This window comes from Caretta caretta, chromosome 3 (assembly GCF_965140235.1).
Source record: "Caretta caretta isolate rCarCar2 chromosome 3, rCarCar1.hap1, whole genome shotgun sequence".
In the NCBI taxonomy this organism is placed as follows: domain Eukaryota; kingdom Metazoa; phylum Chordata; order Testudines; family Cheloniidae; genus Caretta; species Caretta caretta.
Window position 1 is genome coordinate 80,827,492 of NC_134208.1, and position 27,616 is coordinate 80,855,107.

The 27,616-nt window shown below is 41.7% G+C and overlaps 2 protein-coding genes across 5 annotated transcripts in view; both read right to left on the reverse strand.

Moving 5' to 3' along the window:
- The window catches only part of LOC142071475 (uncharacterized), a 366,622-nt gene that overhangs the window by 216,916 nt on the left and 122,090 nt on the right, over window positions 1-27,616 (reverse strand). The gene's annotated exons all lie outside the window — the stretch shown is intronic.
- The window catches only part of HACE1 (HECT domain and ankyrin repeat containing E3 ubiquitin protein ligase 1), a 92,207-nt gene that overhangs the window by 4,448 nt on the left and 60,143 nt on the right, over window positions 1-27,616 (reverse strand). For 3 of the 4 annotated variants that reach the window (XM_048844918.2, XM_048844917.2, XM_048844920.2), the window contains 4 exons: window positions 24,508-24,704; window positions 12,019-12,150; window positions 9,038-9,136; window positions 8,699-8,769 (listed from right to left, as the gene is read on the reverse strand). In XM_048844918.2, the coding sequence (XP_048700875.1) occupies window positions 8,699-8,769; window positions 9,038-9,136; window positions 12,019-12,150; window positions 24,508-24,704 (499 nt within the window). Of the gene's footprint in view, window positions 1-8,698; window positions 8,770-9,037; window positions 9,137-12,018; window positions 12,151-19,881; window positions 19,926-24,507; window positions 24,705-27,616 lie in introns of those variants that run through there. The other variant, XM_048844921.2, reaches the window with a different exon arrangement.

Here is a 27,616-nt window from a genome sequence, read left to right on the forward strand (position 1 = left end):
ATAGACTGAGACAACCTTTTGCTTCAGGAATAAGGAAAGAGCAGGAATTAAAAATCCTGCCCTCTGAGGAATAGAGGAACTTCTGCTATTGCTCCCACTAGAAAGAGATTGGTCCTCCTGCTGAAGAACGATCTCATGAGAGTGGTCCGTGAAAAGAGGTGGGGATGTGGAGACAGGAATAAATTGAAGGAAATATCCCACATCCACCATGCGCAGGACCCACTGACCCGATGTGAGTCCTAGCACACAGGAAGTGGGACAGAAGACTGGCAAAGGTATGGGTAGGAACCGATTCATCTGCAAGTACTGGTATGCTGCCCTCAACGAGCCCATCACAATGCATGTTTAGACTGGGCCACTGGTTGAGAGGAACCTGCTGTTGCAGATAACTAGAGGGGTGATGGTAGCTTCCTACAATTCCTGCCTCCTTTTCTTGGCAGGTCTGGGGGACAAAGTACAAAGAGCTGATATCTGCAAGCTTGCTGGAGCCAGAATTGCATCCTCTGTTACCTCTGTGTGTAAATTCCAAGGGATTTTAGTGCTACCCTGGAATCTTTTAGGTAATGCAGCCTAACATCCTGTCTTTTCAGAAAAGAGGGATAAACCCTCAAATGGCAAATCCTGGATGGCCTGCTGTACTTCAGGAGCAAGACTAGAACAGAGGTGGGCAAACTACAGCCCGCAGGACTCTCCTGCCCAGCCCCTGAGCTCCTGGCCCAGGAGACTACCCCTGGCTCCTCCCCCGCTGTTCCCCTCCCCCACAGCCTCAGCTCACTGCGCCACCAGTGCAATGCTCTGGGCAACGGGACTGTGAGCTCCTGTGGCAGCGCAGCTGCAGAGCCCGGCCAGACCCGGTGCTCTGTGCTGCATGGCTGCCTGTCCTGGTGCAGCCGCGCCGCTAGCCACTGGTGCTCCAGGCAGCACAGTAAGGGGGCGGGGAGGGGATTGGATAGAGGGCAAGGGAGTTCGGGGGGTGATCAGGGGCTGGATAGGGGTCGAGGCGGTCAGAAGGCAGGGAACAGGGGGGTTGAATGCGGTCAGGGGACAGGGAGAAGGGGTAGTTGGATGGGGTAGGGGTGCTAGGGGGGCAGTCCCAGGTGGGCCCTCCATACAATTTCAAAAACCCGATGGGGCCCTCAGGCCAAAAAGTTTGCCCGCCCCTGGACTAGAAAATTACAGCGACGAACACCTCCTCATAGAAATAGCAAATGCCATAGAACGAGTCTGGTGCATCCGAACTGTCACAAGCTTACCTTTCGCTACCATGAGAGTGAACTCCTGCCTGGAGTCCTCTGGTAGCCTGTTCTTAAACTTCACGATATTTTCCCATAGGGTGAAGTCATAGCACAGTGATAGACCTCAGTGGTACAAGAGCCAAATTAGCATTCAACATTATCCAAAAGAGCCACAGGTAGCGTGAATTCATTTTTTCATTTACTACAGAACTACATATTCACATTTAAACAGTATAGGAGGGAAAATATTTAGTTTCTATTGGGGTGTCGAATAATCACAGTTAACTCATGTGATTAACTCAAAAAAAGTAATCATGATTAAAAAAAGTAATAGCAATTAATCAGTTTTAATAACACTGTTAAACAATACAATAGCAATTTAAATGTATTAAATATTTTGGATGTTTTCTCTACATTTTCAAATATATTAATTTCAAATTACAACACAGTATACAAAGTAGAGAGAGTGCTCACTATATAGTATTTTTATTACAAATATTTGCACTGTAAAAACAACAAAAGAAATAGTATTTTTCAATTCACATCATACAAGTACCATAGTGCAATCTCTTTATAGTGAAAGTGCAACTTACAAATGTAGATTTTTTTTGTTACATTCCTGCAGTCATAAACGAAACAATGTAAAACTTTAGAGCCTACAAATCCGCTCAGTCCTACTTCTTGTTCAGCCAATTGCTAAGACAAACAAGTTTGTTCACATTTACGGGAGATAATGCTGCCCGCTTCTTATTTACAATGTCACCTGAAAGTGAGAACAGGAGTTCTCATGGCACTTTTGTAGCTGGCACTGCAAGGTATTTACGTGCCAGATATGTGAAACATTTGTATGTCCCTTCATGCTTCAGCCACCATTCCAGAAGACATGCTTCCATGCAGATGATGTTCATTAAAAAAATAATGCATTAATTAAATTTGTGGCTGAACTCCTTGGGGGAGAACTGCATGTCTCCTACTCTGTTTTACCCGCATTCTGCCATTTATTTCATATTACAGCAGTCTTGCACGATAAGCCAGCACATGTTGTTTGCTTTAAAAACACTTTCACTGCAGATCTGACAAAACGCAAAGAAGATACCAATGTGAGATTTCTGAAGATAGCTACAGTACTCAACCCAAGGTTTAAGAATCTGAAGGGCCTTCCAAAATCCAAGCGGGACAAGACGTAGAGCATGCTTTCAGAAGTCTTAAAAGAGTAACATTCTGATACGGAAACTACAAAACCTGAACCACCAAAAAAGAATATCGACCTTCTGCTGGTGGCATCTGATTCAGATGAAAATGAATATTGTCGGACCACACTGCTTTGGATTGTTATCGAGCAGATCATCATCAGCACGGACACATGTCCTCTGGAATGGTTGTTGAAGAATGAAGGGACATATGAAACTTTAGGGCATCTGGCACACAAATATCTTGTGATGCCAGCTACAAAAATGCCATATGAATGCCTGTTCTCACTTTCAGGTGATATTGTAAACAAGAAGCAGGCAGCATTATCTCCTGCAAACAAACTTGTTTGTCTAAGTCATTGGCTGAACAAGAAATAGAACTGAGTGGACTTATAGGCTCTAAAGTTTTATTTTTGAATGCAGTTATTTTTTGTACATAATTCTACATTTGTAAGTTCAACTTGCATGATAGAGATTGCACTACAGTACTTCTATTAGGTGAATTGAAAAATATTACTACTTTTGTTTTTTACAGTGCAAATATTTGTAATAAAAAACATAAACTGAGCACTATACACTTTGTATTGGTGTTGTAATTGAAGTCAATATTTTTGAAAATGTAGAAAATATTCCAAACTATTTAAATAAATAGTATTCTATTATTAACACTATGGTTAATCGCAATTATTTTTTAATCGCTTGACAGACTAAGTTTTTATATATATTATTCTCACAACAAAATGATGAATCAAGTATTATTTTATCAAATACAACTGGCTAACAACACAGTAAAAGCTTCCTGATTGGTTAATAAGTTAGAATGGTTAATAATTAAATCACAGTGTTTTAATATGTGCTGCAAAGAGCCAAAGGAGAGACATTAAAGAGCCACAGTCGGAGTGTCACTGTCATAACATCTTAGGAGAGCCTGCTGGTAAGCAATTCTTAGTTGTAGACCTCCTGTTGAATAAAGTTATTACTCACTCCTTGGCATTGATGCTTAGTGACCCTGCCTCTTGTGCTCATTAGCTGCTGTCTCCACCAACACCTAATGGCAAGTGAGGGTTGAAGCCCTTAGAAGGGGTGGAGTATCTCCTTTCTGCCCATTTTATCATAGGTGAGAGGAAAGAAGGGAATCTGTCAAAGCATTTTATCCAGTTCCAGAAGGGCTTCATTAAATCAGAAGTGCAACTCTGGAGGGTCCAGCAAACGGTAAAATGTCCAGATTGTGGAATTTCTCATGGACCTCTTCCACGTGAAGGTCTAAAACAGAGGGCACCTTTTTAAGCAGTTCCTGGTGAGCCTTGTGATACTCTGGTGGCAGCGAATCACTCACCCATCTCTACAGCCTCATTTGGTGATGAGGAAGATGATGCACCAGGATGCAGAGACATTGGCTGGTCTGCCTCTTGCAGGGGAGGAGCTCTCAGACTTCCAGTTGCTCAGTACCTGTACAGGTACTAGGCCTCCAAGACTGTTGCCTATGCTGCCAATTATCTCAGTGCATCCTTGAGGAAGTCAACTCAGATGGGTGAGGAAAAGGTCCTAGCAGAGGGAGGGACACCCCACGGTGTCCAGAGCGATCACTGGTATAGGGTGAGGGGGTGGATCCCATGGTTGACTTGTCACTTGCAACGTGCCTATTATTGAGACTGTCTTGACTTCCATGGATCCCAGGGCTCTAATGGAGGACAACCCTCCCTTCCGGTATGGGACACAAAAGATCCCACTTCCAAATCTGACAAAGGTGACTCAGTCCTGCGATAACGGTGGAGCAGAATCATTGTGCACTGGAGACAGTTAAGCTGAACCCAGAGATGCTGATACCGGGGATATTAATGGTGGCATGCCCCTGGAGTGTACCGGCCTCCTAGGTATCAGGAGTGGCACTGGCATCACAGACTCTTGCAGAGCTGGCATAGAGACCTGATATCAGGAGCAGCTGGAACACTTCCTACACTGCCAGGGATACCGGTGCCAGAGGGTTAAGTAATTCTTTTGCAGTAACGTACACTTCCAGCATCCTCGGGACCGGGTCTGAAACAAACTTCAGGGGTTGGCCTCGACAGACCTGACACTGGCTCTGGAGTTGATTAGCCTCGCTTTGCAGCAGTGAAGCACTCAGGGGAATTGTTAGGATATAGATATTCAGGCCTGTCTGTAAAGGCCTATACTCTAAGAATTTAGGTGTATTCTTATCACTTGGCTAGTGATAGAGGTATAAAAGAAAGAAAGAATCAAAACCACTGTCTGCCAGTGTAAGGGCCTTCTCTTACTGTGACAGTTTGTGGCCCTGTGCTTAGGCTCAGGCCTTTGGCTAAGCAGCAGAGGCAGCCATAAGCTGGGAAGCGAACGGTCACATCCTCACATTCCAAACTAGTCACATTGAAATAAGGTGCTATTGGGCTGTTAGGCACTATCAGGCCAGAGAAAGGGAAGTGCCTAGAAAATGTAAAAGGAAACTTAGTTTGATAGCATCCTGTCTGGCAAGAACTCACTTATCAATAGCTGGGATGTGAAATCCTCACTTCTGTATTGTTTTGTCATTATAGTTCCCACTTTGCTGTTGTTTGTCTGTATAATCTCTGTCTGGTTCTGTGATTGTTCCTGTCTGCTGTATAATTAATTTTGCTGGGTGTAAACTAATTGAGGTGGTGGGATATAATTGGTTACATAATCATGTTACAATATGTTAGGATTGGTTAGTTAAATTTCAGGAAAATGATTGGTTAAGGTATAGCTAAGCAGAACTCAAGTTTCACTATATAATCTGTAGTCAATGAGGAAGTGACGGGGTGTGGGTGGGGGTGGGCATGTGGGTGTGTGAGATGGGAACAGGGAATGGGGGTAAGAAAATTGGAATCATGTTTTGCTAAAGGGGGAAATGGGAACAGGGAATGGGAGTAAGGAAGTTGGAATCATGTTTTGCTAAAGGGGGAAATGGGAACAGGGAATGGGAGTAAGGAAGTTGGAATCATGTTTGGCTAAGGGCAGGAATGGGAACAGGGACACAGGTGTAAGGCTCTGTGGTGTCAGAGCTGGGAAGGAGGATACTAAGGAAGGAAACTGGAATCATGCTTGCTGGAAGTTCACCCCAATAAACATCGAATTGTTTGCACCTTTGGACTTCGGGTATTGTTGCTCTCTGTTCATGCGAGAAGGACCAGGGAAGTAAGTGGGTGAAGGAATAAGCCCCCTAACAGGGATCTTTGCCTTCAAAGTCCGTCCCACAAATCTTTCTTTTACCTGACCTCAGTACCAAGATCTTACTGGATAAGGTACCATGTCATTGGCAGATGTGTCTCTCTCTTCTTCGGTACTGTCGATACAGAACATGGTGCCAAAGATGTCTTGGGAGGCACACACTGCGCTGATGGTCTAAGAATGTTCTGAACCCAATGGCTCTGATGAAGGGTGAAGTGCCATCCTCATAAAGAGACAGTTAAGTCTCGCTGCTCTGTCTTTTTGAGTAAGGCTTAAATTCTGAGCAAATGTGTTACCTGTCACTGACATGGGACTCCCCCAGATACTTTTGGCAGCTGGGGTGTGGGTCACTGACTGGCATCAGTCTGACACATGACCGGCAAGACTTGAACCCTGGAGAGCAAGGCATGACTTCAGTACCAAATATCAAATTTGATCCAAAAGGGACCTAACAACTGAAACCTAACTATGTATTACAACTCACTAACTAAGTACTAAATGGAAAAGACTATATACAGAGAGTGAGGGAACTAAACTTGCGATAGCAAGACTGGAAGTGCTCCAACCACTGTCACTGGCTGTAAGAAGGAACTGAGGGTGGATGAGGGGCAGTTCCAGCCTCTTATATTGGCACGCAGCAGTAGAGGGTGCTCGAGCCACCCTAACAGGTACCTCTGAGGAGGAAAGTTCTCTGACAACTGTGCACAAGGCACACACATACCTACAGTGGAACGGACATGTGCAATCACTCAAGGAAGAATGGTTGTTAGCAATAGGTCCCACTCTTCACCAATAGTGAAAATCTCTGCCTCACTCATGTTTTCTGTAATGCTGTTGAAAATGGGAGTGTCCCATTTATGATAGCTGTTAAATTGTTTAAACACTAGATAAGAGGGGCAAGCATGTGTTTGAGGAACTCACCCATTGTTAGCACTTGATGATTTTCCTTTATATATATATAAACCTGTTGTCTTTATAGTTGAAGAAACATCAGTTAAAAAACTACCCTTCCATTATAAAAAGTAAGTTAATCTACCAAATATTGTTGACATGTCTTTTCCAGAGCTTTGGCTTTTTTAAGAGTCAAGACTTAACAGTGTGGTATTTCTCACAGTAAAGCCAGTATACTAAAGAAAAGTGACTTAATAGAGTAATTACCAATTGTAATATTGTGGAACACTAAGGAAAATATTAACCGAAGAAATACTGTGAGCTTGACTATAAATCCATTCTCACCCTGAATAATGTGACTCACACTAACCTATAGTATGAGACTCAGCATAGTACCTATACCATTAGAGGCCATCTTTAAAATAGTGGTATAAAAACCTCTTCAATGGTGGTTGTGGGAGGGGTGTTTTGTTTTTTGTTTTGTATAGTAGTGGTGTTTTCTCTCAGGAGACATGATCCCCCCTCCCATAGTATTCAAAAACAATTAAAAAAAAAAAAGAGACAACCAGATAGAGACATAACTCCAAATGATCCCTCAACCCAAATTCTCAGTAATGAAAAGTCACAATAGTTTCGTAAAAGTGCAACCATTATTTGATATCAACTTAAATTCTTATGTATACAGTGCACATGAATGTTAAAATATAAATGACATTACTATGAGACCCTCACTTGGAATATTAAAATACTGTTCAGTAAGAGCTGTAGCTAGAATAAAATAATCTGATAAACACAAGGACATTCTTCTAAAGAATCTGAATATGACTTAAAATTCTGGATTTCAGGTACAGTTTTAAAAATATGCTTGCAAAATAATGAAAAAACACTGAGTCTTTGCAAGGATTGAATGCGGAAGGAGAATGAAATACCTTCTCAATTCTAGGGGTCAATCTCTCTTTCAAACAGGGTTAAAGCCTACTGGGTGAAGTAGTGGAAATGGGGAGGACTTGCACTGCCATGTATGTTTTGTGACTAAATAAAGGATTTTATAGTCTAACAGTAATCCAATTAATGGTACTTAAATATTTAGATGCTAAATATCAGTACTAGCTATCCATATCCAACAGATAACCAATATAAACTATTACCACGATGAGATTTAACAGACAGTTTTCTTCTTCCAGTATTTATGGTCACCCATGGATGTACAGACTTGGGCTTACACCTTCTGAAGTAACAAAGTTTCTCAAACGGAACTGTGCTTAGAGCTACAATTCAGAATGGTTACAAGTAAAGATTATAAAAGTATCCACTTGTAATGTGCTTATGGTTGTATCTCTCTAACATGATTTTTCCTCCTGAGAATGATGATCTTTTGCTCTACAAACAGTTAGAGTTCCACATTCAAATACAAAATAAAACTCAGGCCTTCTCATTCATCCAGCTATTAGCTACTGATTCTATGGCTTGGCATCTCATGTCAGTAAGTCAAAATGATACAAAATAGCTAGCTAGGGATATTCTGAAAGACTAATTTGCTACAGAATTGTGCTTCACAGTATAAACTTTCATTCTGAAAAAAGTTTTAGTCATTTTTATGAAGAAAACCTTTCAGATGTGAACCAAATATAAAGTGGTATTATGATATTAACCTCCTGAGTCTGCAGACAGTCTTCAGCAATAGCTCTCGGGGCATAAACTGTTCCCATTCATTTCAATGGAATCCAAACTTGAAGTTTAATGATAACTAAAATATAAACATTAAATATGTCCATCCTCATGATTAAGAACAAACATATCCATCACTACTGGATGACCCTGAAGCATATTGGGGAAACTGTTGAGCTAAAGAACTACAAGCTAAAGTTCTTCAAAAATTTCTACTCACCAGAAATCACAAGCCTGCTCCCACAAATGGAAGGAAAATGGAAAATGCATATCCTCCTCAGTGATAAAACATTAACCGACTCCTGGTGCAAAATCACTTTTCCTCCCATGACTTCCTCCATGCCAAAAGCCCCAAGTTACCTCCCACCCACAGCAAACGGTAGACTCCTAAGTGAGTATTCAGTTAAGAAAAAACACAGTTCTTGGTCAAGAAATGTGTCTTTCCATTTGCAATCCAGTTGATTCAAGAGTACGAGTAACATATGAAATATAAACAGAAATATTTCTCACCTGCCAGTAACAAATTGTAATAGTAACACTCGCTCTTCCTGAGTTAGTTCTTCTACAACATCCCAGAACCACTAAGTGAAAAATAAGTTTAAAAAAAGTTTTCATTTTCCATTAATTTGGAAAAAAAGATATAAACAAATAAGGGCACATTTATAAATTTATGGTTTAAATTATGGAAATTAGCTCCGAGTCGGATTCATACCTCATTTTATTATGCGACATTCCCATCTTAAGTGATTTATAGGAATACTTTGGTTAATGTAAGTTTTCATCCAAAAATAGCAAAAACTTTGAAGGATTAAAATACAATATTCTCCATCCATTCAGCTGGGACTTTACCTGAACAACAGGGTCTTCTCTTTCATAGCCACTTGTGTAGTCTGTATTTTTTATCCAATCACTCACATCAATTTCTGGCATACCAGACAGCAACAGCTCCTTCAGGGGAAAAAAAAACAAATCCTGATTAGTCTTCTCGACAAACAATTAATTTTGAAGAGTGCAGTTGCCTTAATTAAAGAATAATCCTGAATGAAACCAAGATGCCTTTTCTGTTCCAATTTGCTTTTAATACTTTATTCCTTATAATAAATAAGATATCAAATCTTATAATACAGGATCCTTGAGTCTCCTACATTTTAAAAAAGACAGGCAAACCTTTGTGTATTATTTAATTCCACCTGCAAGTCATCAGAAGTAGAAATTTAATTACAAGCAAGTGCAGTGTAAGCAAGGGAGCTAGTACAGTCCTGGTACCGGAGTTCCTCTAGAGCCAACCTATCCACCCGTCCTGCAGGCAAGGTGGATCTTTGCAGACTACTAGCTCTCCAATGAACAGAAATGGATTGAATGAAAAACCTCTCTCCTTGACTGGGAAAGTCTTGTGCCACAGCTGGAGGTAATTTTTTCTTTGGCCTTCTCTCCTGGCAAGGGGGAAGCAACGTTCATCCTTTTTGGCAGAGATAATCCAAATCCATATCTGATCTACTGTGAGACAGAAGGAAGACTAGCATCTTTCTAAACAGGCTGTTCTCAGTAGAGGGATGCCAAAAATCCATTAGAGTTGGAGGATCAACCTACGCTGAGACAATGAGGAGGGGCACCATACTAATTCATTACTTCCAGACTAAGACAATTTAATATTTTAGATATGAAAGTAGAAGTCAAAGATACAAGGTCAAAGTAGGTAAAAGCATTCTCAGACACCAGGACCCCTTTAATAAAACAGATTCTAAGGGGAATAGTTAAGTGTATGAGGGCTGCAAAGTTTGTCTGCACTGAACTACATATTCAACCTTACTATAAAATGCATCAGATCCCTTATATAAGAATGAGAAATCCTTTGTGTTTTATGGTTGCACAGACCTCTGATAATGGAAGAAATCCTCTTAAAAAGCATACTTGAATATTAAAAACCAAAACACTTGCATAACTGGAAGACTGTGGTATTAATTTCATTTTGAAAGGTCTGAATCAGTTGCTATCTCTACAATAAAACCTGCTAAAGATTTTACAGGTTAAGAAATTTTAAGTCTGTAAGTGATCACCTGATATGACAGGTTTTCCCTTTTAATAATAATAAAACATTCTTTAAATTTTAATATAATATTTTTGAATGCTATATTAAAATATCAATGTTGGTTTTAAATTTAGAGAAGTACAGGTTAGTGGCTGTACCACAAACTACTATTCAGAAGGCCAAATTTGGAGCTTAAAGCTGTGTTTTGTTCCTTGCCCAGCAGGAGCTGAATGCATTGTGGAGAAGAAGAAAAGGGAGCAAAAGAGGCACACTGTTCTTAACACTTGTCTGACACACCTTGCTGATATGAGGATTGAAGATCAGGTTCTAGACTGACCCCACCACCTTAATCGAGGTGACAGTGACAGAACAGACATGAGGGGAGGAGATACCCAATGATCAAAAAAGCATCCCTGAGAGGGGACAGAAGAAAATAAAATGCTTAATGAACAGCAGCAAAACTTTTGTGAAGGCCTCCAGTTAGAACTCAGTGGACTGGCAGAACAGCATAATCTACAATATGGGGGGTGGGGGTGTAATTTCAACATTCTACAAAAAAATAGCACATATGACGAATCACAGGGCAATATTTCAACTCCTTCAGATAGTGTGTCTAATGAACTGGTGTCCCTAACATGACAACTTGGAATTGTATTTAAGCTTGCATGTGTGCGCACATGTGTACTATGTACAACAGGATCTTAGATGTACATAGATAGGGGGCAGCAAGACAAAGGACAAAACGCTGAAGAAATTAAAGTCTGCATTTCTTTAAGAACAAGGGAAGCAAATTAATTTTCAGTGGCTTCTCTGTTCCCCCTCCAATGACCCCCTAAATGTGTGTACAAATACACATACACTTTGCAGGAGAAAACATGAGAGCATTTTAGAAATTTGTAATATCAGCACATGCCAGTGTTGGTTTCACAAGTACAAACATTAGAACACATGCTGAACTTTTCAATATGTACACGTAGTGGAGGCTAGAACTCCAATTTACCCTTCGGAATCAAATAAATGGGGCAAGACTGCCTAAGAAGGATTTTTTATGAAATTTCTGCTCTGAATTTTCTGGTTTTAGTAAAAGATTTGGGTGTTAGTTTAACTGCAAAACTCCAGTAGAAGTAAAATTTCCAATCTTAACTATTTTACATTAAATAATATTTAATGCTTGTAGTTTGATCTATATTTTTACATTCAGTGAGACTTGGGCTCCTAGATCATTATGAAAATTTTACACCAAGTGATTTTGTGGCTTAGGAAGAAGGAAAGAAGAGAAACATCCAGATAGGGAAACAAATCATGGAATATCATGGAAAACAGGCAGAAAAGACCCAGACTGGTCATTTTCTCCAAGGTATTAAGTAGGTATATATGTAGTCAGAGATGAAAAATGCAGCAACTCCACGAAGATTTTTTAGGAAAGTAAATTTGAATTTGATTCAGAGAGTAGGAAATGGGTGAAGATGATAAATAAACTAGGCAATAGGAGCGTTTCCTGAAGTTTACTGAAGGGAATTATGGACACCACAAGACACATGCACTTTCTATCTTGGGTATTACAAAGCAAGACTTTACTCTTATAATGAGTGATCAATACTACCATCTTTCAGGAAAATGCTCACCTAAGGTAATCAGCGTGAACAAGGACAGATATTTCAGAGCAGGTGTACAGAAGTGAAAACTAAAGCATGGATATCAAATTATCATCTTTCAAAACACTGAGCTTTACTTTTACCTCATTACATTAGTGATCAAGTGCTGAATGCTGTCAGTTACAAATATAGGCACTGCTGCTTACCAGTTCATATTCATCAAAAAGCTGTATAAGAGAAGGTGGTATGAACATATGAAATCCTTGCAAAAAAGCATTTATCTGAGGTTGAATGGCTCTTGTCATTCGAAGTTCAGTAACAAGTTGGACATACTCAGCCTGCAAAGAAAGATACTGAACATTAAAACGAGATATTTTATGGTAAAAATACATGAACATACATATGCACAAACAAAGTTCTGCCTACATTAGGATTATCATTAAAAGTAAATTCTAGCTGCGACTTTGAATGCATCCTTCAGTCACCTAACCGAGACTGGCAACTGCAGCACACATGGCCACATTTTCAAAAGGCCTCTTAAAAAGAGAAAGAGAGACCTACGAAGTTTGAGCAAGCACCCTTCTGTTTCCTTTTTGCCCATATAAATGTACGTAGCACAGCCATATTTTGTGGGGCATGTTTTTGGAGACTACTTCTGGAATGACAGTGCAGCACAGTCCCAGCAGGGGTTTGGATCTAGTCCAGGGGTTTGGATCTATACCAGGGGTGACCTATCTGAGCTTGAGAAGGAGCCAGAATTTACCAATGTACATTGCCAAAGAGCCATAGTAATATGTCAGCAGCCCCCCACTGGCTCCCCCCTCACTCCCAGCAGCAGCCCCACCGATCAGCGCCTCCCCCTCCCTCCCCACACCTCCCAATCAGCTGTTTCATGGCATGCAGGAGGCGGGGGGGACGGGGAGGAAGAGGAGGAGCGAGGGCACGGCCTGTGAAAGAGCCAGGGGTTGAGCAGTGAGTATCCCCAGCACATTGGAAAGTTGGCACCTGTAGCTTCAGCCCCAGAGTCGGTGCCTATACAAAGAGCCGTACATTAACTTCTGAAGAGCAACATGTGGCTCCAGAGCCACATGTTGGCCACTCCAATCTAGACCAAGAATGTTAATGGAATTTTACCTTGTCATTTTCTGACTGAATGAACAATACAACCTCAACGTTCTTAAAATCAGTTTGGATGGAATTTCCTTTTCTTGTTTTTTAACAAACAGGAGAAAAACAGAAGACTCACAATATGAAAATTTTCAGTTGGACACCACTGAAATACTGTATCCCATACATTTTAAGCAATTGCCAGTGGGAACCTCTTACTCACCACCTTCCAAGATACACACTAAATGAAACAAGGCCTTGGCTCACTCCCATTTTATCATTCAAAACTGCTACTACTATGGAGCAGACAAAAAGGAAAAGGGACTTTCAGATGGGGGCAGAAAGACAGCCCCTTCCAGCTTTACACTGCCTGGACCATGTACATAGCACCATGCGCTTGTGCACAGCTTGCCAGTCTATTCCAGCTCATCTTGATGCACAATATATAAGTCTTTAACACATTCTCTTTACTCAATGCAGACATCTTTCTACTTGGGAACCGAAAACTTATGCCAAGACTTCTCAAAACTAAGTTAAATCAACTTTGACTCCAAGTGATGCATGATTTCTAATTATTGGGAAAAAAAAAGGTATTTCCAGGCTTACCCACCAAACAGATTAACTGAGTTACTGTTTGTGATGATTTGGGGAATCTGTCTATGTACAGTTTATAAATTCTGCTTGGATGTTATGAAGTTGCTATAAAATTTTAATCAGGGAATTCTATGTGGACGTGGAATCCATCATGTGCTAACATGGACCGTAGCACATTCCTACCAGACCAGGGTCAATAGAAAGTCATTAACTTTAACGTGTACTGGACTGAAAAACTGCTTTGCTAAAGAGGCTGACTGGAACTGGAAGACGCTTCTTCCTCCAACTTGTCTGAAAGGATGGAAAAGTAGAGAGAAACTGGAAAATTCCCCAAACAGAACAAAGGGATAGAGGTGACAGAGCAGGATTTAAAAAGGACTCCCAGGGAGAAGCCTTTTAGAGGGACAGAAAGCTTGGGACAGGCATAGAAGAGACAAGTATGCTTTTGTAGCAGCGGTCTGTTTGAACTGTGGGACGAACCAAGGTCAGAGAAAGCAAGCTGAGCTGGAAAGATTCCACGTTTCTGAAGAAAAGAAAAAGTTGCAGGGAAAGGATCCTCGGCACCCCAGGGGACTCTGCCCAAGGGCAAAGAACTCTCAAAATGGTGAAGAACCCAAGACAGGGAAATTAATATAGGTTTATTTTATACACATCTGTATATTTCTTGTGCTAAGTGGAGATCAATGGTGTTTTTGGATCCTGTACAAAGTCTGTCTGTTGGCTTTCACTGTCACACACCTCTTAAGAGGTGAATTGTAAACCAGAAGGTTCACAGCTTTGGTAGGATTCTGGGGACTGTTCAAGAGCTGCTGGGGATGTCTGGGGCAGACTGCACTAATTTAAGGGCTTAGACAATGGAGTACCCACTCCCATGAGGGGCATCACACACGAAGTCTGCATCTTGAGTGTGTGCTTAGAGGCCCAAAGCCACAAACAGTGCCTAAACTCTGCCCAGTCCCATCAAGTGAAGGGCACAGAGGATTCAGCATTGAATCCCCTCACAGCTGTCTAGTGAAAGTCCAACAGCAGGAGCTCAGCCAGATCTGAGACACCATCTTGTTCCAAAACAACAAGTTTGGACACAGTTTCTACTTAAGTTTTTATACCATACCCATCACCACAGCATCTAAGCATCTGGTTTCTTGAAGAATCAATTAACCTCTCTGCCTCCAGTTCCCCATTTACACACTGAAGATACAATAGAAACTCAGAGTTACGAACACCAGAGTTACAAACTGACCAGTCAACCACACATCTCATTTGGAACTGGAAGTATGCAATCAGGCAGCAGCAGAGAAAAAAAGCAATACAGTACAGTACTGTATTAAACATAAAGTACTAAAAAATAACGGGAACGTGTAAAAAAAGATTTGTCAAGGTAAGGAAACTGTTTTCGTGCTGATTTCATTTAAATTAACATGGTTAAAAGCAGCATTTTTTTTTCTGCACAGTAAAGTTTCAAAGCTGAATTAAGTCAATGGTCAGCTGTAAACTTCTGAAAGAACAACCATAATGTTTTGTTCAGCGTTACAAACATTTCAGAGTTACAAACAACCTCCATTCCCAAGGTGTTTGTAACTCCGAGGTTATACTGTAAGTTGATATCTAAAGTGACATTTTAAAAATATCCCTATTTTGAAAGCCTGCCCAATTTCAGAGAAATCCCTTATACACCTCTGCCCCAATATAACATGGGTTTGCATACAACACAGTAAAGCAGGCCTCCTCCCCTGCACCCCAGGATCTGGGAGCTGGGGGGGGGCACTTTTGGGGGCCCCGCAGGCCCAGGTGATTAGCAGGGGGCCAGGAGCAGCCCGCTCCACTTCCCTCGCCTCAGCCCCAGCTGTGTCGCTCGGGGGAGGGAGCTTGGGGGAAGAGATCTCTCCCCCCCCCCCAACCCTCACCGGCAGCACCGGAAGCGGAGCAGCCCGACCCCAGCCCTCTCCACTCTGCCAGCTCCCAGCCACGGCGCTTCGCTCCCAGCCACCAATGAGTGCGGTGGGCATCCTTTCCCCAACCTCTCTGCACTCCCCGGCGGCAGGAAGTGGAGAGCTGCGGCTGAGAGCTGGAGGAGTGCAGCGGGCTGGGGCTGCATCGCTCCACTTCCCGCCGCAGGTGAGTGCGGGGGGCGTCTTTTCCCCAACCTCCGTGCACTCCCCGGCAGCAGCGGAAGCGAAGCAGATCGGTCCCAGTCCGCTCCACTCCGCCAGCTCCCAGCTGCAGTGGGAAGCGGAGCGCCGCTAGTGAGTGTGGGGGGTGTCCTTTCCCCAACCCCCCCGCACTGACCAATGGAGGGAAGCAGAGCGCCACAGCTGGGAGCTGACGGAGTGCAGTGGGCTGGGGCCACATTTCTCTGCTTTCCACAGCTGCCGGTGAGTGACTGTCAGGGGACAGGGATGTGGATAGGGGTCGGGGCAGTCAGGGGACAGGGAGGTTGGGTAGGGGGTGGGGTCCTGGGGTGATTAGGGACGGGGGTCTCTGGAGGGGACGGTCAGGGAACAAGGAGCAGGAGGGCCAAAGCAAGTTCGATATAACGCGGTTTCACATAGAACATGGTTTCACATATAACACGGTAAGATTTTTTTGGCTCCTGCGGACCGCGTTACATTGGGATAGAGGTGTACTTTATCCTAACAAGAACTGGTAGCCTCTTCAAAATTGGAAGAAATTTTTTTTTCAGTGTAAATGTGAGATGAATGATTAGTTAAATGTTTGTGAAGTGCTTGCAAGAGGAGAAGGGTTACTTAAGTACATCTTCAACCAAGATTCCGGTCTCTTCCAAGGTCACCACTGAATGGTAGGCTAAACCAGGTTGAGGGAACCCATGGGGGGAGAGACACCTCTGGTGAGAAAAAATGCTAATCTCCAACATGCATAGGACGGAATGGTTTAAGAACACTTTTCTAGATGCCCAAAAAGCCACAATCCCACAGTTGAGGAAGGCGGCCATAATGGTTTTAAAAAACAAAAAACCAAAACGGATTTAACAGGGAAGTGAAGACGGCTATAAAAAAAATTCATTTGTATATCAGGAGGATGTTAAATAGCGGCTACTAAAGTTAAGCATTTTAAAATCAGCAGTTCCAGACAATCTGCATCCAAGGGTCTTAAAAGCTGGCTGAAGAGTTCACTGGATTGGTAATGATTATTTTCAGTTAAGTTAACATACCGCGGAAGTTCCAGTAGACTGGAAGAAAGCTCATTATGTGCCAATATATGAAAAGAAACAGGATGACCCAGGTAATTATAGGCCTGTCTGTCTGACATTGACCCTGGGCAAGATAGTGGAACAGTTGGTACAGGAAAGAATTCAAGAAGGGTAATATGGGTTTATGGAAACATGGGTTTATGGAAAATAAACATGGGTTCATGGAAAATAGTCTATCAAACTAACTTGATATCTTTTTCTTATGAGATTACAGGTTTTCTTGACTAAGGCAATAGTGTTGATGTAGTATACTTTGACTTAGTCCCAACATGACATTTTGATAAAAAAATAGAAAGATATAAAATGTACCTGTCACTCGTTAAATGAATTAAAATCAGGCTAACTGATAGGTCTCAAAATGTATCTGTACATAGGACATAATCAAGTGGGTGTGTTTTTAGTGGGGTACCGCAGGGATCAGTTCTTGACCCTTACTATAACGTTCTTATTGAACGACATGGAATAAAACAAAGGTCAATCACTAATAAAGTTTTCAGACGACACAAAAATTGGGGAGTGGTAAATAATGAAGAGGACAGGTTACTGATACAGAGCAATCTACATCGCTTAGTAAACTGGGCACAAGCAAACAATATGCACTTTAACAGGGCTAAATGTAAACATTTCCTTACATAGTGGAAGACTCTCTCCTGGGAAAAGGATTTGGGGATTGTGGTGGATAATCAGCTGAACATGAGCTCCCAGTGTGCCGCTGTGGCCAAAAGGGCTAATGTAGTCCTTGGATGCATAATAAACAGGGGAATCTCAAGTAGGACCAGAGAGGTTATTTTACCTCATCTGCTGGAATACCATGTCCAGTTCTGGTATCCACCATTCAAGGTGGTTGATAAATTGGAGAGGCTTCAGAGAAAAGCCACAAGAATCACTGAAGGATCAAAAACCCTTCCTCATAGTGACTGAGCTCCTTGAGTCTATTAGCTTAACAAAGAGAAGTTTAAACGGTGACTTGATTACAGACTAAGTACCTACATGGGGAACATATTTAAGAATGGACTCTTCAATCTAACAGAGAAAGGTATACCATGATCCAATGGCCGGAAGTGAAGCTAAACAAATTCAGACTGAAAATAAGGTGTAAAGTACAATGAGAGTAATTAACCACTGAAGAAACTTAACAAGGTCATGGTGTCTTGTCCATCACTGAAAATTTTTAAATCAAAACCATATGATCCAGTTCTACAGCCTGTGTTATACAGGAGGTCAGACTACATGATCACAATGATCCCTTCTGGACTTGGAATCTGTACTAAGTCTGCTTTGGTGGTCAGGGAGGAGGAATCCTTTTGGTCCAACAGAGGGAAAGGTACTGCAGCCACATTCCATGATATATGCACCGCTTGACAAGACACAAAAGACATCAGTGGCTATTCACTGTAGCTAATGAAGTTCCTAGTCTTTATGACCCTTCAAGCCACTGGTCTTTGATTTCAGCAGCCCAGAGACCAAAATTGCCTTTTACACATCATAGAAAGGAAGTCCTCCAGCAATGCCAAGAGGTGAAATGTCAGGTGTAGGTGCATACTGGAAGTCAGTCACAAACCTTCATCCTTGGCACCAAGGATGTTAGGCAACATCCCAGGTGACTGAATAACCCCTTTTAAGACAGCACCGCTCACCCCCATAAAGGAAGAGGCCAGCAAAAGTGCCATAATATTGCCTGCCCAACTCTAATCTGGACAGTTTACCATATCTGGTGAATCATCCACACACTTGGTCATTCTATAAGCAAAAGAAGAGCTCTCACCATGAGGATATGGAACATATGGACTTTAATGGATAATAACAAATCAAGACCTGAAAGGTGTATATTATTAATTGCAAGGGAACTTGCAAGATGCAGCATCAATATAGCTGCCCTCAGCAAAAGAATACTTGCAGAAGGAGGCTCCAGAAAGGAACTAGGACAGAGGTCCCCAAAGTGTGGGGTGTGCCCCCCCCAGGAGGGGCATGGAGGAAAATCCAGGGCCCAGGCCAGCCCACACAGAGGCAGGGAGGGAGCGCCATCCAGCCCCGTCCTGTCCCTGGCTCCCGGCCCTGTGCCTTGGCCCCATCACCAGCCTCAGTGTGGCTCTGCTCCTGTCCCCCCTCTCCCCGCCAACCCCCAGCCTCAGCCACAGCTCCATTCCTGGCCCGGGGCAAAGCCGGGAGCAGAGCAGCACCAGGCCAGGGGCTGGCTTCTGGCCCCCAGTACAACCCAGTTCCTGCTCCACTTCCGTCCCCAGCCTCGCCACTGCTCCTGGCCCCAGACCCACCCACCAGCTGCGGCCCCAGCCTTGGCCCCCTTACCCAATCTGCGTCTTCCCCCTCCCTGTCCCATGAGCCACGTCCCCGTTCCCAGCTCCGGGGAGACGGGGGGATGCGCACGGCAGGGGGATGGGGGGGAGGAGGACTGTCAAAAGTTTGGGGATCTCTGAACTAGTAGGTGGCTAATCTTTTGGAAAAAGGGAAAAACAGCAGAGGAAGAAACGATTTATGGCATTTATTTTGCCATTAGAAACAGCTTTCTGAAGTCACTGAAAGATTTACCTGTGGGAGACTAATACCAGAGTAGGAAAAGATAGGAAGACTTGGAACGGTGTAATAAAGACCAATGGAGTTGGAAAAATGAACAGCAATGGTCTCCTACTTCAGCAAGTGTGCTGAGCATGAGCTCTATTACCAACACAGTATTTAAGCAAGCAGACAAATATAAAACATCTTGGATGCATATCTGAGATCAAAGCACTGGCACCTGAATGATTCATTATACGGCAAAGGGACGCTAATATCACCAGAGCAATGCAAGGGGCGAACAGCTGGAATCACCACACAATGATCAGAGCCATTTTTAAATTACATGCGGCTGAAGATATTAAATCTAAAATTGAACATAGCAAAGCTGAGACATCCATTTCTTCAAGAAAAACTAAGGGAAGACTTAATGGAAAAGTCTGATAACCTTACACCATCGACCAATAATGTACTGTAAAAGTGGAATATATTCAAGATCGGCCATTCTTCAAGGCTCAGAAGATATTCTAGCTATACATCAAAGCTGGCACCAGGATTGTTTCAATGAAAAAATCCTCAAGCAAAAGAATAGTGTGTGTGTCTTGGCAAAATGACAAAAACAACATTAAAGAAAGATAAATTCAAGTACCTGCAAGCCAAGGGTTAAAGACTGCATTCATTCCTACAGGAGAACTGGTGGGAAAAGAAAGCAGAAGAAACACTGCATTATGTCAATACTAACATAACATTGTTTTAGGATTTCCTGAAAGCTATTTATGACCATCAAAATCTGGACCAGCTCCACTAAAGAATTCACGTGGATCTATCTTAATCAAGGACAAATGAGGCATCTCTGAAAGATGAGTACAACACTTCACTGAGCCACTGAATCACCCTTTACTATCAACCCACAGGTGCTCGAGGAATTGACCCCATATATGAAGAAATCACCCAAACCTACCATTGAGGAGTGCAAAGAGCTATCAAACAAATGAAGTCAGGTAAATCATCTGGCAAAGATGACATTTCAGATGAAATCTTTAAAACCTGCAGGCCTAAATGCTGTCAACTATCCACATGAAATCATCAAAGATGGGAAGCCAAGCAAATTCCTCAGGGCTTCAAAGATGCAATCAGTTACACTATACAAAAATAAAGGCATCAAATCTGACTGTGGTAACTACTGGGGTATTACTCTGCTATCTGTTAGTAGAAAAATTCTCACCACCCATATTTTGCTCAATCAGCTTGTCACAACAGTATCAGAGAAGTTTCTACCAGAGACCCACTGTGGATTTAGTTCAGCTCAGGGCACCAAAGACATGGTTTTTGTTGAGACAGAGATTCAGGAAAAAAAAAGCTGAACACAGAACTGTATACTGTCTTCATTTATCTAAAAATAGCACTCGATACCGTGAGCAGAAATGGCCTCTGCAAAATTCTAGAAAAGTTTGGCTGCTCCACCAAATCTGCCAACATCATATATCAATTTCACAAAGGCGCAAGTGGTCAAGTCCTCTCAGATAGTGACCTTTTAAACAATTTCCCACACATAATGGAGTGAAGCAAACCTGTGTGCTGGTACTGGCCCTTTCTGGTCTCTTTGCAGCTGTTCTGAATTACGCAATGACCAGCCTTCCAAAGGGCATCTACGTAAGGTGCGGAACTGATGGAAAACTATTCAATTTCCAAAGGCTTACTGCAAAGACAAAAATTCTTGAAGAACTCATATGTGAAGCCCTTTTTGTGGATGACTGTACGCCACTTCGCCATAGTGAAACTGATCTACAGTTTATCCTTGGCAGGTTCTCTGAGGCAACTAAACAGTTTAAACTCAACATCAGCCTGGAAAAAAAAAAAGTCTTCTTCCAACCAACCACCAGGCAAATATCACCACTTATTGTTTAAGCCAAAGACTGAATAACTTTACATACCTGGGCAGTACTATCTTAAGAGGTGGTTCGCTGGATCAAGAAATAGCAAGTTGAATATAAAAGGCAAGCCAGGCCTTCAGAAGACACTGCCATAGGATACTCAACCAGCACACCATCCAACACTTAAAACTAATAATTCCCAATGCAGCACTATTAGTATCCCTTTTAGACAGGTGTGAAACATCAGTTTACTGCAGACATATTAAGCAACTTGAAAAATTTCACACATGCCGCCTCTACTCTATTCTGAAAGTCAACTGGCAAGACAGTCTCAAACATTAATTCCTTGAAAGAACAAAAACAGTAATTGAGGCCAGTTGAGGCCAAGTAAATGATCAAAGCTCAGCTTAGACTGACAGATCATGTTATCAGAGTGTGCTACAACAGACTTCAGCAAAAAAAAAGTTTTCTATGAGCTGGTACTCTTGAAAGCACAGGCATTTTTCAAATCTGCCAGAACCATTAAGTTATACAGTTCAAATCCAGGTCATTAAGAAAATATTGAATGAATAGGTATGTCCAAGAACTGGCATAGGATAAAGAGTCCTTGACTTTTAAATCATTAGACTGTATCTAGCCCAGATCAGTAGAAAGCTCATGAAATAGTTTGATAATCTCCACATTCCTAAGGGACTAACATCCATATTTCAAAAGTCACCACAACGATTAGCAACATCAAAAGGTGCTACGGACAATAAGGGAATAGAGATATCACCTCTAGAGGGGATCTCTGCAGGTCAGCGTTGAGCATGTAGTTGAAGTAGTATGAGAATATTTATAAAGCAAATATACATAAAACTATCAAACTAAAATATGTAAAATTCTTGTAGGGTAAGTCAAACAGAAGAATTTAAATATTAGATTAGGGATAACATCATGTTAGCAAATTTCTAACTTCATTCATATTGAAAAGAGCATTGTAAATAGACGATAGACTTTATAATGGCAACACTGAAACCACCAATTATTGTAGGATATATTATATTATATTAAAATATAATATATACAAGGAGAATTTAAAAGACTGGAAACAAGCAACAGTGTATTTGTTCCCTGACTCCATCCATGTAGAATATTGATAAAGGGGCCAAATCTCCACTGACTTGCATTGTGTAGTCATTTATACCTGTGCAAAGTGGGTGGAAAACCAATTCTGAATGGTACAAGACAGTGGAGAATCAGTCTCATAACATGCATGTTAGTTATCTGAATGACATTTCTGCCCTGATAGAAAGGAAGAGTATGCATGTAAGCATTCACTGTCAAAGTCCCAGAAACAAGAAAACGTTAAAATAAATGATGACACCAAGTGGTCATTTGCCAATATAACAGCCTAGTATCATACCAACAAAAACCTAGACAAATACTATATACCAGGGATACCTTGGGCATGCAACCAGTCAGGGAAATCTGCTGGCGGGCCGGAATGGTTTGTTTACCTGCAGCGTCCGCAGGTTTGGCCAATCGCGGCTCCCAGTGGCCACAGTTCACTGTTCCAGGCCAGTGGGGGCTGTGGGAAGTGGTGTGGGCTGAGGGATGTGCTGGCCACTTCTTCCCGTAGCCCCCATTGGCCTGGAACAGCGAACTGCGGCCAGTGGGAGCTGCAAATCGGAAGAACCTGCAGACGCTGCAGGTAAACAAACTGTCCCGCCAGCAGATTTCTCTGATGGGACCAGTTGCCAAAGGTTGCCGATCCCTGCTATACATACATCGTATGCTGAAGTCAGAACCAATGCAAAGAAAGTACAAAATTTGATTGGAACAATGTCTGCTTTACTCTTCTACAAAGTGTTAAAGTTATAACACCAACTATATTCATGCTCGTTTGCTTAACAATGAAAAGGATTATATGACTCTACGATGCTGGACTCCCAGACTCTCAATGTCACAAATAAAACTGTGATTAAAACTATTTTCATATATACTAAACAACTTATATATGGTTGGAAATGCTTCTCCTGGGAACTTTCAGATCACTACATTGAATAAACTGAGCACAGTTTTCCTTTTAAATCTATTCATACACAATGTGCTTGTACTGGTAACAGAACCACCACCAAACAACCATTTAATACATATGGAAAGATTAATGAAGAAAACACATATGGTAAATTTCTGAAGTGTCAGTAACATGAAGGCATATTACCAAATACTGAACATGAAGTGTATTCTTCATGCAGCCTTTAGCTATTGAATAAAGGACAAAATTCAATAAAAAGGAAAGTTATATCATAATTTAGAACTATTTTTTTTTTAAGAAGAGCTGGGCAAAGGATACTATTTTAACCCGTGTTATGGTAATTACACACCAGACTAATGACTTTCTTCATGTAGGCACTGCAGGAAACAAATCTCAGTACTAAATTTTAGAAGTCTACATTACTTTATATCTTTTCCAAAAAAAATTCTCTTTAGATTTCACTATTCCATTCCATTTTCAAGGGTTTATAGCCACAGGGTATACTGTACATATTTAATTTAGGTTTAGTTTTTATGTAGCACAACCAGCAGCAAGTTGCTTACAAAATATTTAGCACATAGAACAGAAACAGACTTTGCTTTAGTACTGTATTTAAATATTAGGCCCACCTGCGCTACTACACAGATTTTAACCCAGTTATAATTCTGTTTGTCAGCTTCCGCTTTACACAGATCAAAATGTTCTACGGTTAAACTCTGTTTTTGGCTCATAAAATATGCCTGGAATTGTTGAAAGATGAAAGGCCTAATAAGTTTATTTCAAAATCCTATTCCTTTCCATTAAGTGAATGAATTCACACCATGTTTTGTTCAATGATAACATAAGGCCAAACTGTCTGGGTAGCTGAGCAGCACAATTCCTACCGACTTCAAATGGAGTTTTGGGTGCTCTGCACTTCTCTGTCCCAACATACCTTAAATACGCCACTGCTCAGTGAACAGGCCATGTTTAACAGTGAATTTTGCAACACTTAAGCAACATTACCTACAGCTGTATTTTTGAAAGGCACCACAGGTGTTCCTTGTTAATATTCCCCTTCCTCTCCCCCCGCCAAGAGCCTGACCATGTGCAATACAGGTATGATGTCACTTCTAAAAAGTCCTTCATTTGAGTTTTACCTTGTTTTTCTTCATAAAAACTCCAACAAAAGAGGAGACAGACAATTTCGGAGAGCTGTTTAAAGAACTTTCTTCAGAAGAGTGGCCCAATTTACTGACACATACGAATGCGGACCATTTTGCCAGCTACTTTTTAATATTGTGGGTATGATTACTTTAAGTACATAATTTATGCTTCTACTCACTCATAAGTCAGTTCAATTGTTCTTATCAGTAACTTCTGGATAAACATGAACACTCACTTTGTTGTCTTGTGTAACAAGAATACTTGCACCCCCTGGTTTCAAAGGCACTTCTTCCATTGCTCCAAACACATCAGTCTCGACAGAGAAGGTCAGTTCCAGCCCAAGATCACCGATATCATTATCTAAAATCCACTGCAAGTTCTTTGCATACTCTGGATCAATAGATGCCACATCCTGATAATTTACAGGAATACCTGAGAAAATAAAATCAAAATCCACATATTCAGTTTGCCTTAGCCTGCTTGTTCTATGGTAGAAGATTGCCCTCTAGAGAGAGACTGGAATAATGCAAGGATAAAAAAACATTTATAGTCATGATACACTGCAGAATTTAAACTTGCCATATCTTCTGTATTTTGGACACAGCCATAGAAAGTAAAACATGTCCTTTGATATAGACTCTCCTGGTGAACCAAAAAGTTACACACCATTTACTCAAACTACAACAAGTGTACATTCCTGGGACACTGACTCAAGCCTCACTGTGAAGCCCAAGGCTTTCAACCCCATACACCTTCAGCCTCATGAAAATACACCAGTCCAACAGGTGTTTACAACCAGTAAGTTTTACAAAACCAGTTGCTTTAGTATATTTAAAAAATGTCTCTTTTCACTAAAAAGCAGTTTGTAGTTGGAAGAAAAATACTAAGAAAGTAGTTATGGAGATCTTTTATATACTCAGAATAAATTAATTTCCTTGGCTCTTTAGATTTCTTTTTTCTACAATTTCCTATGAGACTTGCTGCTCTTTCAGCAACAATTGTGGTCTAGCTACAAATCATTTTTAGTACAAAAACTAAGTTGTGAAACTCTAAACCAACTTCCAGATTTGCTTTTATAATGTAAAGAGACTGAAAAGCAAAAGTTGTTAGAGGCTCAGCTGAGTACAGAAAGAAGTTTTAGAATTTCCTATTTTTATCCCCCTTCCCAAATACACATCTAAATTACAGCTTACATTTTGAAAGCACCACTGCTAACCTGATCCTTCCCCATCTCCCCCCCCCGTGATTCCTTGGAGAAAGAGGGAAGATCAACAGCTCCTCCAATCTCAGCCCTGGTCACTCCTTGCCTATCACACAGTCATAGCCAGAGCCAAAGAAATGACTTTAATTTTTAGTTCCAGCTTTCTTCTCTGCCGGCACAGTAATGTGAACGAGATTACTTACTAGTAACTATTAAAGAGCTACCTCTGTGCAGTTCACTGCAATGTGTCACCCCTGGTGTCAAGCTACTTTGCAAAACTACATCCACTGGCAGGTGCACAAGAGTTCTTGTGTATGAGTGACATCACCACCTTACTCTACATAAGGAATTACCCCAGTTCCTTCTTCCAAACTACAGTGTCCTGATGTTACTCCACAGCAAAGAGGAAGGGGGGCCGGTAGCATGAATACAGAGAGTTAACTCTGTAACCACACTAGTTACCAGCCTATATGCTTCTCACATATGGGAGTTTAGCAAGCATGGCTCAACCAGGTAGATAGTGGGTGAGAAGTTCTTAGCTAAATATGGACAATTTAACTGCTACACGAAACCAGGCACTGGAGCATGATGCTAAGTCTAAGGAGAAGCATCTGGTGAAAGTGTACACTGAATTCTCAAATGGCTTCTTTGCAAGTCTCCACCAGGGGAAGCCAGCCTAAGATGGGCCACTGACACTGAGGTGGTGGTTGTAGAGTGAGTCTTCGAACGAGGCACTGTTTTCCTAGCGAAGGTAATATATGGAACATAGCAACATGTAATCTTGTGGAGAGTGTCTGGTAATAGGTTCTCCCACATGCTACAAATAACCAATTTGATTATTGAAAGGGCTTAATTTTTTTCCAGGTAAAGCACCCTCATATCTAGTGTATCTGCTTCCCCTGGGTGGGAATGAGGTGTTAGAAAGGAAATAGACTAAGATAGATGGAAATCTGAGACTAACTTAGGCATGAAGTTGGGATGCGGCCTCAGGATGATTTTGTCCTTTATGAGCACAGCATAGAGTGGAGTGGTGATCCAAGCACTAAGCTCACTTGCTCATCTTCCTACCAATTACCTCTGCTATCAAGAAGGCCATTTTGATTGATATATGCTTGAGAGAAGCCTGAGCGAGAGGCTCATAAGGAGGGTCCCAATAGCTTTACTAGGACAAGATTTAGATCCCGTGTTGACAGGGACTCTCTAATTGGCGAGAGGGTGGAACATTTAATATGCCCTTGAGGAACCTGTAAAGTGAAAGAAGGGTTTGTCCTTAACAAAACATTCTGATAAGCAGATATTGGTGCCACATGGACCTTCAGGGAGAGGTGAAGACTACTAAATCCTGAGACTAAGTTTAGAAGGAACTCAAAGATTGAAGTAACTTCAGCTTCAAATATAGCAAAGCCACCCAGACAACAGTTGCCATTTTTATTTATAACAACATTTCAAAGTAAAAGCTGTAAGAGAATGGCTTGAGGTCATTGAGATCAGGAACTGTTCACATTAGTCCCAGAGTAGCTTAGAAGTTAGATAACAAGTGGAGTGTCTCTATGCTAGGATGAAGAGTCCTTCCTTGCTGTTGAGACAAGAAGTCTGGGGACAGAAGCCAATGAAAAAGCAGCACCATGGCCAGCAGCAGGAGATCTGGATACAAGTGCTGACAAGACCATGTTGCAGCTATTACTATGATGTTTGCTCTGTCCAACCTGATCTTCCTTATGTGACCCTGGGAATCAGGGAAATGGAAGAGATGTTCTTATGTATCTGTTGAGGTTTGTGAGATCCAGAATGGACCTCAGACATTCACTCTTCTTGGGAATCAGGAAACCAAGGTGTTAAAATCCTTTCCCACAGTATTCCTCTGGAAACTCCTTTATGGTTCCCTTCTTGAGGAGGGAATCCACCTCTTCCATAGGACTCTCTCATGAGATGGGAGAGAATGGTGAAGTGGCCTGGTGCAGAACTGGATGGAGCATCCATCATCAGTGCTGTTCACTATCCACTGATCCAAAGTAATCGTGCACCAGAAGCTGTAGGAGGAGAAACTAAGCCATTGTCCTTGCACTCAAGTCTGAGGCACCATATGCTGGTCTTAAGAGTGTCTTGTGAGCATACAACTATCTGTGACCAAGGACTTAGCCAC